The sequence below is a fragment of the Kogia breviceps genome, chromosome 12 (assembly GCF_026419965.1).
Source record: "Kogia breviceps isolate mKogBre1 chromosome 12, mKogBre1 haplotype 1, whole genome shotgun sequence".
In the NCBI taxonomy this organism is placed as follows: Eukaryota; Metazoa; Chordata; class Mammalia; order Artiodactyla; family Physeteridae; genus Kogia; species Kogia breviceps.
In genome coordinates, this window is record NC_081321.1 from 23,121,908 (window position 1) to 23,138,675 (window position 16,768).

The following is a 16,768-nucleotide window of genomic DNA, read 5'->3' on the forward strand; positions in this document are numbered from 1 at the left end:
TCCTTGAAAATGTAGAAATGGAACTACCATGCGACCCAGCAATCCCACTACTGGGCATATACCCTGACAAAACCATAATTCGGAAAGAGTCATGTACCACAGTGTTCATTGCAGCTCTATTTACAATAGCCAGGACATGGAAGCAACCTAAGTGTCCATCGACAGATGAATGGATAAAGAAGATGTGGCACATATATACAATGGAATATTACTCAGCCATAAAAAGAAATGAAATTGAGTTTTTTGTGGTGAGGTGGATGGACCTGGAGTTTGTCATACAGAGTGAACTAAGTCAGAGAGAGAAAGACAAATATCGTATGCTGACACACACATATATATATGGAATCTAAAAAACAAATTAAAAATTGTCATGAATAATCTAGGGGCAAGACGGGAGAAAGATGCAGACCTACTAGAGGTGGACTTGAGGATACGGGGAGGGGGAAGGGTAAGCCTGGACAGAGTGAGAGAGTGGCAGGGACATATATACACTACCAAGTGTAAAATAGATAGCTAGTGGGAAGCAGCCGCATAGCACAGGGAGATCATCTCGGTGCTTTGTGACCACTTAGAGGGGTGGGATAGGGAGGGTGGGAGGGAGGGAGATGCAAGAGGGAGGAGATATGGGGATATATGTATATGTATAGCTGATTCACTTTGTTATAAAGCAGAAACTAACACACCATTGTAAAGCAATTATACTCCAATAAAGATTTTAAAAAATATATATGTGCTTGATTGCATGTACTCCCCCTTCACCAAAATCACATATATACTGACCTTCCCCCCTACCCCTTTGGAGCAGTTTCTCAGAGCTATCTGAGGTGCTGTCTACTGGGCTGCAGTCCTCATTTTGCCCCAAATAAAACTTAACTCACAACTCTCACTTTGTGCCTTTTTTTTTTAAGTCGACACTCTGGAAAATATTCGGTTTTCAGAGGTATCAGGATCACATGGTATAATCAGAAACCTTGGGATGACGCACAAATACACACACATACACACATAGCTGTCTGATTAGCAGCTTTTGAAAATGGACTATTTCTGTGGAAGCAGAAAGGAAGTTTTCCTATTATTAGAAACATACTAAGTGGTAGCCAGTATGCTAGGCGTCTGACTTTTATTACCCTATTTAATCCTCACAAAGCTCTGTGGCATGCCTTATTTCTACCTCACAGACGAGAAATTACTCCAAGAAAGTTGTCACCTCTCCAAGGAAGTACCAAGGTAGTGAAAAAGCGGACTGTAAATGCAGTTCTCTTATCTCCAATGCCCATGTTTTCCCCACTGAATTGCATTGCTGCCCCTAGGAAATTGCTTCCTCTAACCAGGTACTTATTCTCAAAGAACTCTGTGAAACAGGCCTTTGGCATGGGAACAGAGCTTTAACAAGATGATGAACTGTGTCACCTCTAGCATTTATTATAGATTCTTATGTAAAGTGAACTGTAATTTTGTTAAATGCAAAATTGTTTTCAAGAATAGCAGAATATGTATGATATACAGGAAAGTTGTTAATAGAGTAATTCCTAAGGGTTCTCATTACAAGGAGAACATTTTTTCCTTTTTTTCATTCTTTTCTTTTTATTGTGTCTATATGAGAAGATGGATGTTAGCTGAACCTATGGTGGTAATCGTTTCACAATTTATGTAAATCAAACCATCATGCTGTACCTCTTAAACTTATACAGTAATGTATTCCAATTATTTCTCAATAAAACTGGGGGAAAAAAGAAAAGTAGAAAAAAAAGAACAGCAGAATATGTACTGAATTATTAGTTCTCTGAGATCACAGAATGAGACAGTCCTTTGCTTGACATTTTAGATAAATATGCAGATGAAGACACAGAGGCCCCATGAGGTGAGTAACTTACCCCAGTCACACAGTTAATAAATGGTAGAACTAGGCTTCAAACCCTGGCCTTTCTGACTCTAAAGAGCCTGAGATCTTTCTAATACACCAATGGTTCACACCTTCAGTGTGTATCAGACTCATTATAGAGCTTGTACAAACTCCAGGTGCCCAAGCTTCAACTCAGAACTCAGTCAGAATCTCTAGGGTCAGTACATCTGGGTTTTTGGGTTTTTTTTTTTTTTTTTTTTTTGTCTTTTTAAACAACTTCTCAAGCAACCCTACTGTATGCAAAAATTTGACAACCTAGTACTACACCAGACTGCCTATGGTCCTATAGAGTGGTCCTCACTAAAGCAGTAAAAACTTCTAGGTTATTCCTTCATATCTTACGGAAGTTAGTAGTGAACTAGCAAAATCCTAATGTTTTGTGAAGTTTGTGAATCTTTACATTAGGTATGATGGTTTTTTGCCTTAATTTACATGCACTTATTTGTATTTAATTTTTCTCAACTTAGACTATATATAGCCTTTCTTAATGTCTTTCTTGTTCAAGAGCTAACTTGCAAAATTCATTGATTTGCTTTTACTCAGCACTCTAAAATTTCTATGATAAATCTTACAGGCTCTCTTTTTCATTGGGATGACAGATATTCCATAGAGATTGCACTTTAGTTTAAGGGACCTAACTTTTTTTTTTCACAAAATAAAAATACTAAGCAAATTTTGGTGGGTTATTGTGACTAAATAATATAATTATATTTGAAGAGAGGGAATCAGTAAACTGAATAAAGATCAAAGACATGATTAGAAAGGAATGATTACATTTAATAGTCTTCAGGAGGTAGTGACTCCTAGATGCCTCCCAAGTTAGGTCATGTGGATAACAAATTGACTGTAGAAGTCCAAGTGCAGGGCCTGTACATTGTTTCAAAAGCATTATATAAATGTCATGCCCTCCACTCCTTGCCCAATTCCTGCTTCTAATAAAAATGCAGTCTTAGTCTCTGGCCACAGAAGTCATACCTAAGGAGTTTATTGAATCCAAAAAGTTCTCTTTCTGTCAATTTTCTTACTTAGGATTTTTAAAGTTTCTCTCTTGCCTCTGAACTATAAGTAACTATTGCCATAATAGTCTCTCATGTTTAAAAAATAAATTGAAAGATAGAGAAATACTTGCCTGTATAATGTCAAATCAATGGAACACTCCTAAACTTTCCAAGAAAAATGTATTGCTTTGTTATCAGTTTGAAATGCTTAGATCACCTCCCAGCTGTTATCTTTCAGTGACCACAGAAATGTCTTCCTCCTGTCAAGAACATGGTTTCCTAAAATGGAAAAGCAGCAGTCTTGAGTGTTCAAAAATAGCAAGTAGTTATTCAATGCTTTACCATCTCAGTCCTATGCCATTAAATAATATATGAGAAGGACGATGGTAAACTCTTAGAATCTAAAATAATTATATTAAGTTCTTTATTGGTGGGCCTTCACTGAAATTTTTGAAATTTTATTTTTTCTTAACTCTTTTTTTTTTTTTTTTTTTCGGTACGCGGGCCTCTCACCGCTGTGGCCTCTCCCGTTGCGGAGCACAGGCTCCGGACGCGCAGGCTCAGCGGCCACGGCTCACAGGCCCAGCCGCTCCGCGGCACGTGGGATCCTCCCGGACCGGGGCACGAACCCGCGTCCCCTGCATCGGCAGGCAGACTCTCAACCACTGTGCCACCAGGGAAGCCCCTTAACTCATTTTTATTCCACGTATCTTTTCTTGTCTTTAATAAATGTCTTATCCAGAAAAACAAACAAACAAAAAATTTTCAGGAGGGCTGGTATCTATTGAGGATCCATTTGCATCATTTCATCTATCATTTAGTCTTGTCATTATTACAAAAGAAAAGGATCTGCTCTGAGCCTTTCCATGCCCCCCCCCCACCTTGGCAGTTAATACAGAGGACCCAAGGGAACACTTTGTGTCTTCTTTTAGCAGTAGTTACCTGCTGTCTTTTATTCCACCAATACAAAAGAGCTGGTAACCAATTTCAGGAATGAAGCTCCCATTTATGGTTCTATTACTATTCTTACAGTAATTAATTTCAATTTAACAAGCAAAATTTGAGTCATTTCAATGAACTGAGTGCTGTCAAGCATAAAGAGATATAAGAGAATCAAGGAGTTTACAAGCCAGAGGGTGAAATTTAAGATGAGAATTTTAAAATGGACATGAATTTTTGGAGTCACTGTTTCTCTAATTACGGACCTGGACCATCAGACCTATCTGTGGAGATGGTTAAGAAATACAACTCTTGGGCTACATATCAAGCCTACTGAGTCAAGATCTCTGAGGGTGGAGTAAGGACATCATTTTTGATTGGTCCCTAGATTTTTCTTATGCCAGCACAGTTTGAAAACCACTGAGGTCTTGTAACTGCCCTGGACAGTTAAAAAGGGAAATGAGTCATACACAATTGTTCATCAGTTATTTAACAATCTAACTAGAGAAGTTTTCGTCTTGGGTTCAGTTAAAATCAACTATGAAACTATGTGAAATGCAAACTCCTGGGCATGCCCCAGTGATTTCTTACTTGGTGATTTGGGAATGGGGTCCAGGAATATACTTTTTTTGGTGATTATGGAATGGGGTCCAGGAATATACATTTTTAAGATGCATACTAGTGATTTCTCTTTTATTTATTTATTTATTTATTTATTTATGGCTGCATTGGGTCTTCTTGCATACTAGTGATTTCAATGCAGTTCACTTGGGGGATAACACTTTGAAAGGCACTGACCTGTTACTGGCAGTTGGCTATAATCTCTAGCACTCTATTTAGGATGTACCAACATTTAAGGAGTATTATTTTGTTAGAAGCTATAGCTGTATGCTGAGACTCCAGACAAAGCAAGTCATATTATTAAGCCTGGCTAATATAGTAAAATGGGACCCTAATTTAGCACTGTGGTTTGAGATAATGCAGCCAATTCATTGATTTATTTCAGCTGATTGTAATCAATACAAACTAGATCAGAAAACTTAAACTTCTCTTTAAATTATACTCTGTTCACTCAGATATCCCCTCTCATTTGAAAATATAAATCCATAAATAGGATGTAGATTGGGACATTATTTCCCCAAATAGTAATTATCTCCTAAAATAGTAATGCTGTAAGTGTATCTTGGTGCTGTTCAACATTGCACAGGTGGTCTGAAAGTACAATACAGTATAACAATATCCTCTGCCTTTTAAGGTCATAAAAACCAAAGGCAACAGAAAATCTATGTATGGCAGCTTGCATCATCTGTGAGAAGCCCCATTGCCAGAAGGATGGACACACGTCATTTTCCACGTCTTGCTCTCAAGCAGCCAGAAGTCATCACAGGCCAAAGTCAGACTCCACAGAAGCTTAAATAGAATTCTTGTGAATAAAATCTATCATGACTCAAAAAAGAGCCTTCTACAAATGCAGTTATTAAAAAGGGGGGTAATTGTACAAATGTTACATAAGTTTATCCAAAAATATCCTACCTGTGTTTGTTGTACAATTAACACCAACTACAAAGGAAAACATTTGACTGGAAAAGCAAATACTAGCATGCTTATGATCCATTATGCCTGGAGAGCTATTAACTGTCTTTCTGCAAGAACCAGAATGACCTTTTTTGAGAATGTCCCTGAGATACTTTTCAATCCCAGATGTCAAAAAAGCATTGAGGATTGACCTAACTTCTGAATTATTTTCAGAATTATAGTAACACTCACTAAAAAGGCCAACCTTATAGTGCAGGAAAATCATAGCTGCAAGACAGAAGTATATTATCTTGCCAGGTCAGTACATGGATTTCATTCCCTTTCCTACTTGGCTTCATTAAATTTCCATGTGCCTCTGAACATGGTCTTGCCTGATACAAATGAGACATGATTTCTCTGAACACCTGAGATCAACTTCTTATTACCCAACAGAAAAGCCTTGGGTAGCTCTCTAATGGGGAAGAGAAAACTTCTGCTAAGGACCAAGCAACAGATGAAAACATTCTTTTGGGGTTAAAAGGGAGAAAAGGATTGTTCGTCTCCACTACTATATTACTATTAAAAACATAGACTAAATTTCTCTGCTCTTAACCTTTCTAAACATGTAACCTTACTTTTCTCGCCCTCACTGTTAACATACCATGCCAATACTACAATAAAATTTTATTTTATCAAAGTAGGTTGGAGCCAAGATCATTTCATTAAAATTGTTATTTTCTGAGAAAATGGAAAATAAAATTTAATCTGAGAACTTCTGTGTGGAGGGGAAAGTAGAGACTCTGTTTCATCTGAATAATTGTAATAAAAGCTAAAACTGCCAGTGCTCTTTCCTTTTCCCTGTATAAATAAATTAGAACATTAAAAAATCAATTAAAATCTTATAAAAAGTACATGAGCTCCTGTAATCCTCTTACTAGACAATAACTGCCATTTATATTAGAATAAGATTATATAAAATTTTTATTTGTTTTACCCACTAGAAGTTGTCTTGATTTGTTTTTTTCTAATTATCTTTGTGCTTCTAAGACATCTTGTTAATCTGGTACAATTAACCAAATTGTTTTGAACCTGTGCTCATGAGACCTTGTTAAAGGCTGGTGATTTTACTGGTAATTTGTCAAGGCTGTGTAAAGGCTGGTAATTTTGCCCTGAAAACAGCATTTCCCAGGCAGAAATGGAAACAATCATCACGTGTAAACCTGAAGCTGCCCCGGAAGGGAAGAGAGGACGGCACAGGATATGGATGACTTACTACCCCTCCTTCACCCTGCAGGAAAAGTTCAAACTACACTCCTTACGGGTTATTGGAACGGACTTTTTCAAGTTTTATCAAATTCAGAGGAGCAGGAATTACGCTAAACGGACCTTGAACTGCATGCAATACGGCAAATGGTTGAGTCATATTATTACAACTAAAACCAGTTTTTGAGAATTATAATGGAACAAGTCGGTGAAAACAAGAACAGTGTGATGGTGCTGATGATCTTTGATGATTTATATTTATGTTTTAGCTGTTTGAAAAAGTCAAAGAAGTTTGTCCAAATGTGCACGAGAAGATCCGAGCTATTTCTGCAGATCTCAATCAGAATGACTTCGCCATCAGCAAGGAAGACATGCAGGAGCTTCTCTCCTACACAAACATCATCTTCCACTGCGCGGCTACTGTGCGCTTTGATGACCACCTGAGGTACATCCACTCCCCTCTCATGACTTGTATTATACATGTGTGTGCACGCGTGTGTGTGTAAGTTCCTCTACGATTTCCATTTTATTTTATTTTTAAAATATTTATTTATTTATTTTATTCTTGGCTGCGTCGGGTCTTAGTTGCAGCTCACGGGCTCTTTGCTGCGGCGCGAGGGCTTCTCTCTAGCTGTGGTGTATGGGATTTCTCTTCTCTAGCTGTGGCATACGCGTTTTCTCTCTAGTTGTGGCATGCGGGCTCCAGAGTGCATGGGCTCAGAAGCTGTGGCACATGGGCTTAGTTGCCCGGTACCATGTGGGATCTTGGTTCCCAGACCAGGGATTGAACCCATGTCCCCTGAATTGGAAGGCAGATTCTTTACCACTGGACCACCAGGGAAGTCCCTATGATTTCTTTCTTTCTTTTTTTTTTTTTTTGTGGTACGCGGGCCTCTCACTGTTGTGGCCTCTCCCGTTGCGGAGCACAGGCTGCGGACGCGCAGGCGCAGCGGCCACGGCTCACGGGCCCAGCCGCTCCGCGGCATGTGGGATCTTCCCGGACCGGGGCACAAACCCGCGTCCCCTGCATCGGCAGGCGGACTCTCAACCACTGCGCCACCAGGGAAGCCCTCATTTTTTTTTTTTTAAAGAGATATTCTCAATGAAAAAAAAAAAATACAAAGGAGTAAAACTTCTCCAAAATCTTACCATCCAGAGTTAGCCGTTTAATATTGTGAAGAGCATCCATTTCATCTTCTTTTTTTAAAAAAATATATTTATTTATTTTGGGCTGTGTTGGGTCTTTGTTACTGCGCACAGGCTTTCTTAGTTGCGGCGAGCGGGGGCTACTCTTTGTTGTGACGAGCGGGCTTCTCATTGTGGTGGCTTCTCTTTTTGCGGAGCACAAGCTCTAGGTGCGCGGGCTTCAGTAGTTGTGGCTTGCGGGCTTTAGAGCGCAGGCTCAGTAGTTGTGGCTCACAGGCTTAGTTGCTCCGTGGCAACTAAGAGCTTCCCGGACCAGGGATCAAACTCTTGTCCCCTGCATGGCAGGCAGGTTCTTAACCACTGCGCCACCAGGGACGTCCCTCAGCTTTTCTTTATGCATCCATAATAGAATAGATTTATGTTCAATTTCACCAAAACAATGGCATCACATTGAGAATGATGTTTTTTGCAACCTGTTCAATTTTATTTTTAGATATCTTTCATTGTCAATTGATATTCTGTTATAACTTGTAACGACTACATGACATTCCATTGTACATGTATATAATATACTCAACCAGCTCTGTATTGGTGGATGTTTTTTAGAGTGTTCTAGCTTTTCACTATTACACACAGCTCTGCAGTGAACATCTGTGTCGAATACATTTTTTTCCCTTTGGGTAAATTCCCAGAAGTAGAATTGTTAGACGCATACTAGATGTATCCAGGTTATGAACAGTTGATATTTTGACATATAATGCTAAGTTGCTTTCCAAAAAGGTGGTATTAATTTACGCTGTTCTTGTGCATATAAATGCTCATTTCTAACACCCACAACAGTACCATATTATAATTATTTAATTCTTTTTATCATTGTCAATATTATAATGCAAATAGCACTGCATATTTTGATTTCTGTTTCTTTGATAATCAGAGGTGTTTACATGCCTGCATGTTTACATGCCGATTGGCATTTTATTCTTTTGTGAAATGCCTGTTTATGTTCTTCACCTATTTTTCTCTTGAAACATTTTTTTCTTGTCAGTTTTAGGACTTCTTGAAAGATTTAGCTTATTAACTCTGTCTTTTATAAGGCTCAAAATATTTTTAACAGTTTATCATTTGTCCTCAGCTCTATTTTATTATTTACACAGTTTTTCATAATTTCTTCCAGTATTTTTATTGTTTTATTTTTACACTTAAATCTTTGACCCATTTAAAATTTATCTAGCTATAAAGAATAATAGGAAAATTCCATAAAAAGAAGAGCGATGTAGGTGTGAATGTACAATATTTTTTATTACCAAAAGATGGTTATTTTTTAAACAACATTTATTAGATGATTTCTTTTCACTTTTTGTTTGAAAGGAAACTCTCATAGTATATTAAATTCCTATTTCGGAACTCTTATTCCATTAATTAGGCTTTCTCTTCCAGTACCACAGTATTTTAATGACTATGGTTTTTATTTGATTAAGCAACTATACACACATTTTTCTCTTTTTATAGAATTTTCCTGACTCTTCTCACCTCTTGATAAAACTTAGAATAAATTTGCCAAGGTTTTTCAAGGGTTGGGAGTTTGACTGAGATTACCTTGAATGTGCAGGTTGATTTAGAAAAACAACATATTTAAAACTCTTCCTATCCAAGAACAATATATGTCTCAGCTTATTCAGTTTTTCTGTTATGACCCTTAATGAAGTTTTATCATTTTCTTCGTATAGAGCCTATTCATTTATTATTAATTTGATATATGTTTTAAATGTTCTTTTTTGAATATGTGCCTTTCTTCCATTATAGTCTCTAATTTTTGTTTCTATATAGGAAAACATGATTTTTTTATATAACTTGTATAAGTGGACACCTTACTGAATTATGTTATTGTTCCTTCCATTTTTTTCAGCTGCTTGTTTTCCAGATGTACAATGATATAATCTGATAGTCATTTCTGAATTGCTTTGCAGTGTTTGTACTTATTAATTAATTTTATTTTCCTCTCTAATTATAAGTCTGGAACTTCAGAGCAGTGTTAAGCAGTAGTGATCGTTGGCATTCTTCTTAGCCCAGCTTTAAAATCAGTGCTCCTTACTTTTCACCACTAAGCATGACACAGCCTAGCAAATCAAGATATACATTTTTAAATCATTTTCTTCCTCTTTCAGTGAATTTATAAACATTGAATTGGAAATGGATATTGAATGTCGTTTTTAAACTTTTCAAAAAATATATATATATATATATACATGATCATGTATTTTTTTCTCTTTTTGAGTTAGATTAATAGGTTTCCTGATTTTGTATGAAACATGTATTTCTAGAAAGAACTAGTTCATTGTCATCACATGTTTGTATAGCTTTGTATTCTATTAGGTAAAATTTAGGATTTTGACATCAATTTTTTTCAATTGAAGTAAAGTTGATTTACAATGGTGTGCTAATTTCTGCTGTATAGCAAAGTGATTCAGTTATACATATATATATGTTCTTTTCTATATTCTTTTCCATTGTGGTTTATCACAAGATATTGAATATAGCTCCCTGTGCTCTACAGTAGGACCTGTTGTTTATCCGTCCTGTATATAATAGTTTGCATCTGCTAATCGCAGACTCCCAATCTGTCCCTCCCCCACCCCCCCTTGGCGACCACATCTGTTCTCTATTGACATCATTATTGATGTCTGACCTGTACCTTTGCCATAGAAACATATTTCTCATTCTATATTCACTGTTGCTCTCCTCCAATTTATTTGAATTTTCTAATTTATGTTTTTTATTCTTTTAATGGCTGCTTAAGAAGCCCCGTTATAAATTCAGAGGATTGCGATTTTTCTTCCTTCCGGTTGATTTAGAACCACGTGACCTCTACATGCAACATTCACCATAGGATTTATGTGCACAGAAAACATCATCAACATATTACACACTCCAAGTATCACATAACTTTGTGGCCATGACCTGTGCTTTTCTTCCTGGTCCTTTGATGCAGCCACAAAACTCAGATGGATATGCCAGTTACTGGAGTGGGTGCAGTTCCAGCAAAACGCGATGTGAGTTGCCTCACTGCACTTCCTTCTGTCTAATCTTCTCCAGACATGCCGTGCAGCTTAACGTCACTGCCACCCAGCAGCTCTTGCTCATGGCCAGTCAGATGCCAAACTTGGAAGCCTTCATACATATCTCTACTGCCTTTTCAAATTGTAACCTGAAGCACATTGATGAAGTCATCTATCCATGCCCTGTGGAGCCAAAAAAAATCATCGACTCCATGGAGTAAGTTGGGTTAAATGGGGGGTTGAAGGGTGGGCAGACTGTTGTTCTCTTTGGCTCTTTGTAGCCGTTCATTTATAAGGTAACAAAGTGAGACACTCTTGGAGCAAAATGCTTCGAAAAGGTGCCAGCTTTAACTCCCTGTCCTTGCTCTTCCCTCCATCCCCGGTGGAGAATATAGTGCTTGGTGATGGAGCAGGGATAGGGGTAGAAAGGTTCTACAGAAAAGTTGTATTGGGTAGTTTAGGATTGCATGAAGTACTTGAGAGTACTTTACATGGAAGCGGTTTCTCAATTCTCAGTGAACTCAGCATTGTTACTAGATAAGGGAAGTATCATACATAGTATAAACGTTCAGAAGAAAGGTTTTGGCATCAGACTGGCAAAGGTACTGCAACTTACTAGCTGTGTGACCTTGAGCAAGTTCTTTGGCCTCTCTGAGCCTTAGTTCCTTCATTTGTAAAATGGGGCTAATAATAGTCCCTGTCCTTATAGATGTGATGACAAAATGAGTTATATAAAGCAATTATTGCAGTGCTAGGGAGTGTTTAATAGCAGTTAATCAAAAGGTTAATAAAGAAGAACAAATAGAGAAGAGAAATTTCTTCCAAATCTGGCAGAAAGTGTAGGTCTCTTGCTCTATTCAGCTGAGAGGCACTTTTCTTACTGTACTGTTACGCATGAGAGACAGAGGTCTAGCATTTTTCTCTTTTTGCCAACTAACAGGATCCACTTTTTAGGACATGGCCCTGGTCTCAGAATAAGTATGCTTTTCGTTCTGCCTGTTCATTCTTCTGTTCCATTTACCAAGATTACCTTGTTTTGTTTGTTTTTTAAAAAGACTCTGCATAAAAAATATTATAGCAAAAAAAAAAGTATTATAGCAGAGAAAATAGACTGTTTCCTGGCAAATTTGTCATATTTTAATTTCTTATAATACTGTATCTTCTATTTAAGATATACTCTTTAAAATGAAGCTTTAGCTAAATCAAGAGTTTATTCCCTTCAGGGCAAACATTTTTATCTCATACAGCTCTGATAATATATATTTTTACCTGTCATTTTAAAATATCCAGGACAAAGAAAAATGCAAGTCATCTAAAGGAGCCAGAGGTTGCTTAAGTTGCTAATAAATGATGATTTGCTTAATTGGTGGAAGGGAAAGTTTCAGAGTCCAAAATTTGTCAGGATAGTTGGAGAAGACACTGATGCCAAAGTCGGTGCAGGAAAGTCGATGTCTAAAGCCTTGGCATGTTTTCAGGATGGAATTGATTTGTTTGTCATTTACCCACCCCCTGACAGCATTGTCTCTGGGTAAATGTGATGTTTATGGATGTGATAAGCCCAGGAAAGGAGCACAGCCCCCTTTGATTCCTGACCCTGCCACTGAGATTCCAGAGGCTCACTGCACTGTTAACCCCCTAACCCCTGACAGACCTTAGCACGATTTGAGGAGGGACCTCTGAGAGGTCACCAGAGAAGAGAGCTAGGAAATGGAGATTCAGTTCACCCATTCCATACCACTTCCTCCCTCCCAAACTGTGTCCAGATGCTCAAAAACCCCAGATTTCAAAGAATAAGCTCACCTCCCAGAGGAGGAGTTGATTTACAGTCAGGCATTTGGCACTTCCCATACTCCCCACTGTATGTCAGCTGGTAAAGGCAGGTAATGGCTACAAGACTGATGATCAAACTGTAATTGACATGGGTACAAAATTTATGTCTGTCTGTCTTGTACTGCTCTCAGAGGAGAACAATTATTTTTAAACATATATATATATATATATATATATAGCCAAATGGAACTAGGAATACAATTATATTTTATCTCAACAGAATTCATTTTGAATGCAATTAAGGAAATAAAGGTTTTTTTTAAAAAAAAAAAAAACAGGGAGAACATCATTACTACAATTTATTTGTTCAGAATTTTATACTAAGGACCATCTGTCCAGCCCATCCCTCTCAGCCCTCCCCTTACATGTGTGCTGCAGTCACACGGAAGTACTCACCCCTCTCTCTCTCTCACCTCTCTGCCTTTGCTTAGCTGGTTCTGTTTCTAGAGACTGCTTCCACCTCCGCTTCCCCTGGTGAGTTCCTATCCAGACCTCAGAGCTCTCCCCTCGGAGCCCACGGGCTCAGGTGGCCGTTCTTGGTTCTCCCAGAGTTCTCATGTTCATCACTGCACTTAGCACAGGTCATTCTCTGGTCATGTCTGGTTATTCGTCTGTATTCCCCAGTGAACAATGAGCTTCTCAAAGGAGGAGAGTAGCTCTTGCTCCTTCTTGCTCTCCAGGGCCAGCACATAGTAGGACCTCAAATATTTGCTGAGTGAATGAACACTTTTTGATGGAACTGGATGACTGTTGTTCATACCACTCCAGCTGGTATTTTTTGCTCTTGTTTCTTTGTTTGTTTCGACAAAGCAAGAATAGATGACAGAATTCCATAGCAAGCTGAAATTTGGGGATGTGAAGTCTTGTGTATAAAATACCTATACGCCCACATCTCATCCCTCTTTCGGATTGCACTTCTTTTCTTCTTCAACTTTGAATAAAACCTACGTGTTAAGTTTGGAATAAATCCCAGCAGCCCGTCACCAACTAGACCATTGTTCACGACTGTTTCAACAATTCCTGCATCAGATGGAATTTTCTGAATAACAAATAGCATTAAATTTTAGAATGACACATAGCATTAAAGTTATTCCTAATAAACATTAGTGCACCTAAATCCAGGTTTGATTGCTGTGTTTTAAGAAAATATTTTTCTCTGATTTCATCTATGTTTTGTAATTGTAGTAACTGTAGTTAAAATAAAATTAGTTTCCAAGAATTTTAGGTTTCTATCTCCCTTGGAAATTTTTACTAACAGTAACCCCATGGGGTTCTGTCATTGTTCTTAGTACTGCAGTGGTCCTCATTTTTTTTAAAGGAAGCAGGAGTTGGGGCTTCCCTGGTGGCGCAGCGGTTGAGGGTCCGCCTGCCGATGCAGGGGACGCGGGTTCGTGCCCCGGTCTGGGAAGATCCCACGTGCCACGGAGCGGCTGGGCCCGTGAGCCATGGCCACTGAGCCTGTGCGTCCGGAGCCTGTGCTCCGCAATGGGAGAGGCCACAGCAGTGAGAGGCCCCCGTACCGCAAAAAAAAAAAAAAACAGTGAGAGGCCCGCGTACCGCCAAAAAAAAAAAAAAGGAAGCAGGAGTTAGACAACAGGAAAATGATCAATTTCCCACTGCCTTCACTTTGTGTTGTCTTTCAATTCCTAGATGCTCTAATCCAGCCAAAGTTCCTGATAGATTTGTACCTATTAAAAATCATACTTTAAGCTACTTGGCCACCAGAAGACACAGCTGATCTGCCAGGTGAAAGGGAAATGTTGTTTCTTGATCAAACACGAATTGCAGTCAGCCATGGCACTTGTGCTGCAGATAGAGAGTGTGAGAAACGGGGAAATTGAGGTCACGGCAGCCTCGATAACGGCCCTTCGGGAAATACAAAAAGAGGTCAAATGTCGGAAAGTAGTTTTGCCTTCATGCTGAAGAGTGCATTGTTAGCACTGAGAATGCTTATCTACTCTAGGGGAAAGGAAGAAGCTGATTTTAGCATTTGGGCTTTTATTGTCAGGATTGTACAGCATTAGGATGGCATCTAAGCAGCTGACAAAAACACTGTCATTTCTGTGTACCACGCTTTAATGCGAATCAGAGCGGGGTTAAATTGTTTCTTAAACAGACTGAATAATGTTCATGTTGTCAGGTCACTGGAGCCAGAAAAGGTGCTCAGCGAAAGTCTATAGGGTAATACAGAGGCCAAGTCACCACCAGCATTAGGCTCAGATACACCCTTTTCCCCAATAAAAGGTTCCTATTTACTTTGAAGCCTGTAACCTTTCAGCTTCCCAGGCCTTTTCACCACTGCCGCTGGACATTAACTTCCAATTTTTCTTCATTCTCTGCAAAGACATTCCCTCTCTTACTTGTCCGGGCTCCCTACAACCCCACCTCCTTCTGAGTTCACCCATTCTGTCCTATCATTATCCATCTCAGCTTCCCAAACCTTTGCCAGCACATAAATTGGCCGGTCAAGACTGTCTTGTGGGAGGACACACATTTACTGAATAAGGTAGCTCGTTCCTGGGGGCAGAAAGGTGATTGGACACAGAGATAAGAGACGTAAAAAACATAATCCCTCCTGGACTCATTGTAAAGTGGGGAAACAGACACATGGGCGAGAACATACGGCGTGATAATCAAGGGAAGAACATAATCCAGATGAGAGAAAAGAGAGCAAAGGCTACCACGAAGCAGTGTGTCCAGTATTTACTCCCAGACACCTTTTCCGAGATACCTCTAGGTATATCTAGCTTGCCCTGCTTATTGCATAAGAAAATTAGGAGGAAAAATACATATTACTCTTGCTATTTCATTCAGTAAATGTGTAAATTATGAAATTAATGATATTAGGAGGTTGAATAAATAAGTTTCAAACCAAAAAAGTAATACTTAGTGGAAATTGTGTGTGCGTGTGTGTGTGTGACACACACAGCCTTCGGAAGTCTTCAATAACTTTTTGCTTCTTTTGAAGCTATGTGAGTACAGGTTTAGTATTTGGAACCCATGGGTCCAGACATCTTGAGTACACTGAAGGACATTGGCTTTCATTTCAGAAATGTTCTTTGGTTTATATGCTGTCTTTTTTTCCATGCTAACTTATTCGCTATTTTAAAAACTGATCGAAAACAAACAACAGCAGCAACTCAAACTTTGGTAAAAAAAAAGAGCATGAACTGATTTGGGGTCCTGAAAAGGACATCACATAACCAATGGCTGTGCATATTTGTTACATTAATCTCTTCTTCAAACCTGGGAAATGGCTGGATGAGATATGGTCTGTTTGGCTGTATTCGAAAAGATACTGTTTTCTTTGTTTGTTTGTTTTTTCGAAAAGATATTGTTAAACCAACGATTACCTTTGTAGATATATCCTTCTTGGTTGTTTTACTAAAAATAAGAATGTGTTAGATTTGTTGGCTCATTTTGTTTTATCAAATAGCTCTAAGTGTAGTTGTAAATATTCCTGTTTGTCCTCATATAACCTGAAAATTTAGAACAGATACAATTATTGCCATTTTTTTTTTTTTTTTTTTTTTTTTTGGTGGTACGCGGGCCTCTCACCGTTGTGACCTCTCCCGTTGCGGAGCACAGGCTCCGGACGCGCAGGCTCAGCGGCCATGGCTCACGGGCCCAGCCGCTCCGCGGCAAGTGGGATCTTCCCGGACCGGGGCACGAACCCGTGTCCCCTGCATCGGCAGGCGGACTCTCAACCACTGCGCCACCAGGGAAGCCCTATTGCCATTTTTTCATAAGTGAAAAAGGAGGAAACAGAAGATGATATAGTAGAATATGGGGGAGCTACAAATAGTAGAGGCAGACCATCTACAGAACACGACAACTTCTTTTGCTTTGTGTTCTTAGAAACCTATGAAACCAATATTTTCTGAGACGAGCTAACTCACCAAACTCGGGGAAGCCTCCAGGTGTTATCCTTTCCATGCACACCAACAGCAATAACAGCACATGTTACCAGCCATGTGACATACAATCCTAGCATTGCTGGCTTCTGATGTTGTCTTAAATTTGTTTTTTGTTTTTTTTACAGCCTTAATAAAATTAGGCTGTATTTCTTCTGACCCCGTTTTTGTAACCTGTATGTTTTTGCAGGTGGAAAAAAAAGA

The 16,768-nt window shown here is 38.8% G+C and overlaps 1 protein-coding gene across 23 annotated transcripts in view; it reads left to right on the forward strand.

The window, feature by feature from the left end:
• Positions 1 to 16,768, forward strand: part of FAR2 (fatty acyl-CoA reductase 2) — a 128,855-nt gene that overhangs the window by 91,939 nt on the left and 20,148 nt on the right. For 11 of the 23 annotated variants that reach the window (XM_067008980.1, XM_067008978.1, XM_067008979.1 and 8 more), the window contains exons 3-4: positions 6,888 to 7,063; positions 10,858 to 11,037. In XM_067008980.1, the coding sequence (XP_066865081.1) occupies positions 6,888 to 7,063; positions 10,858 to 11,037 (356 nt within the window). Of the gene's footprint in view, positions 1 to 1,178; positions 1,332 to 1,825; positions 1,862 to 6,887; positions 7,064 to 10,857; positions 11,038 to 16,768 lie in introns of all 23 variants that reach the window. The other 12 variants (XM_067008974.1, XM_059080113.2, XM_067008984.1 and 9 more) reach the window with 2 other exon arrangements.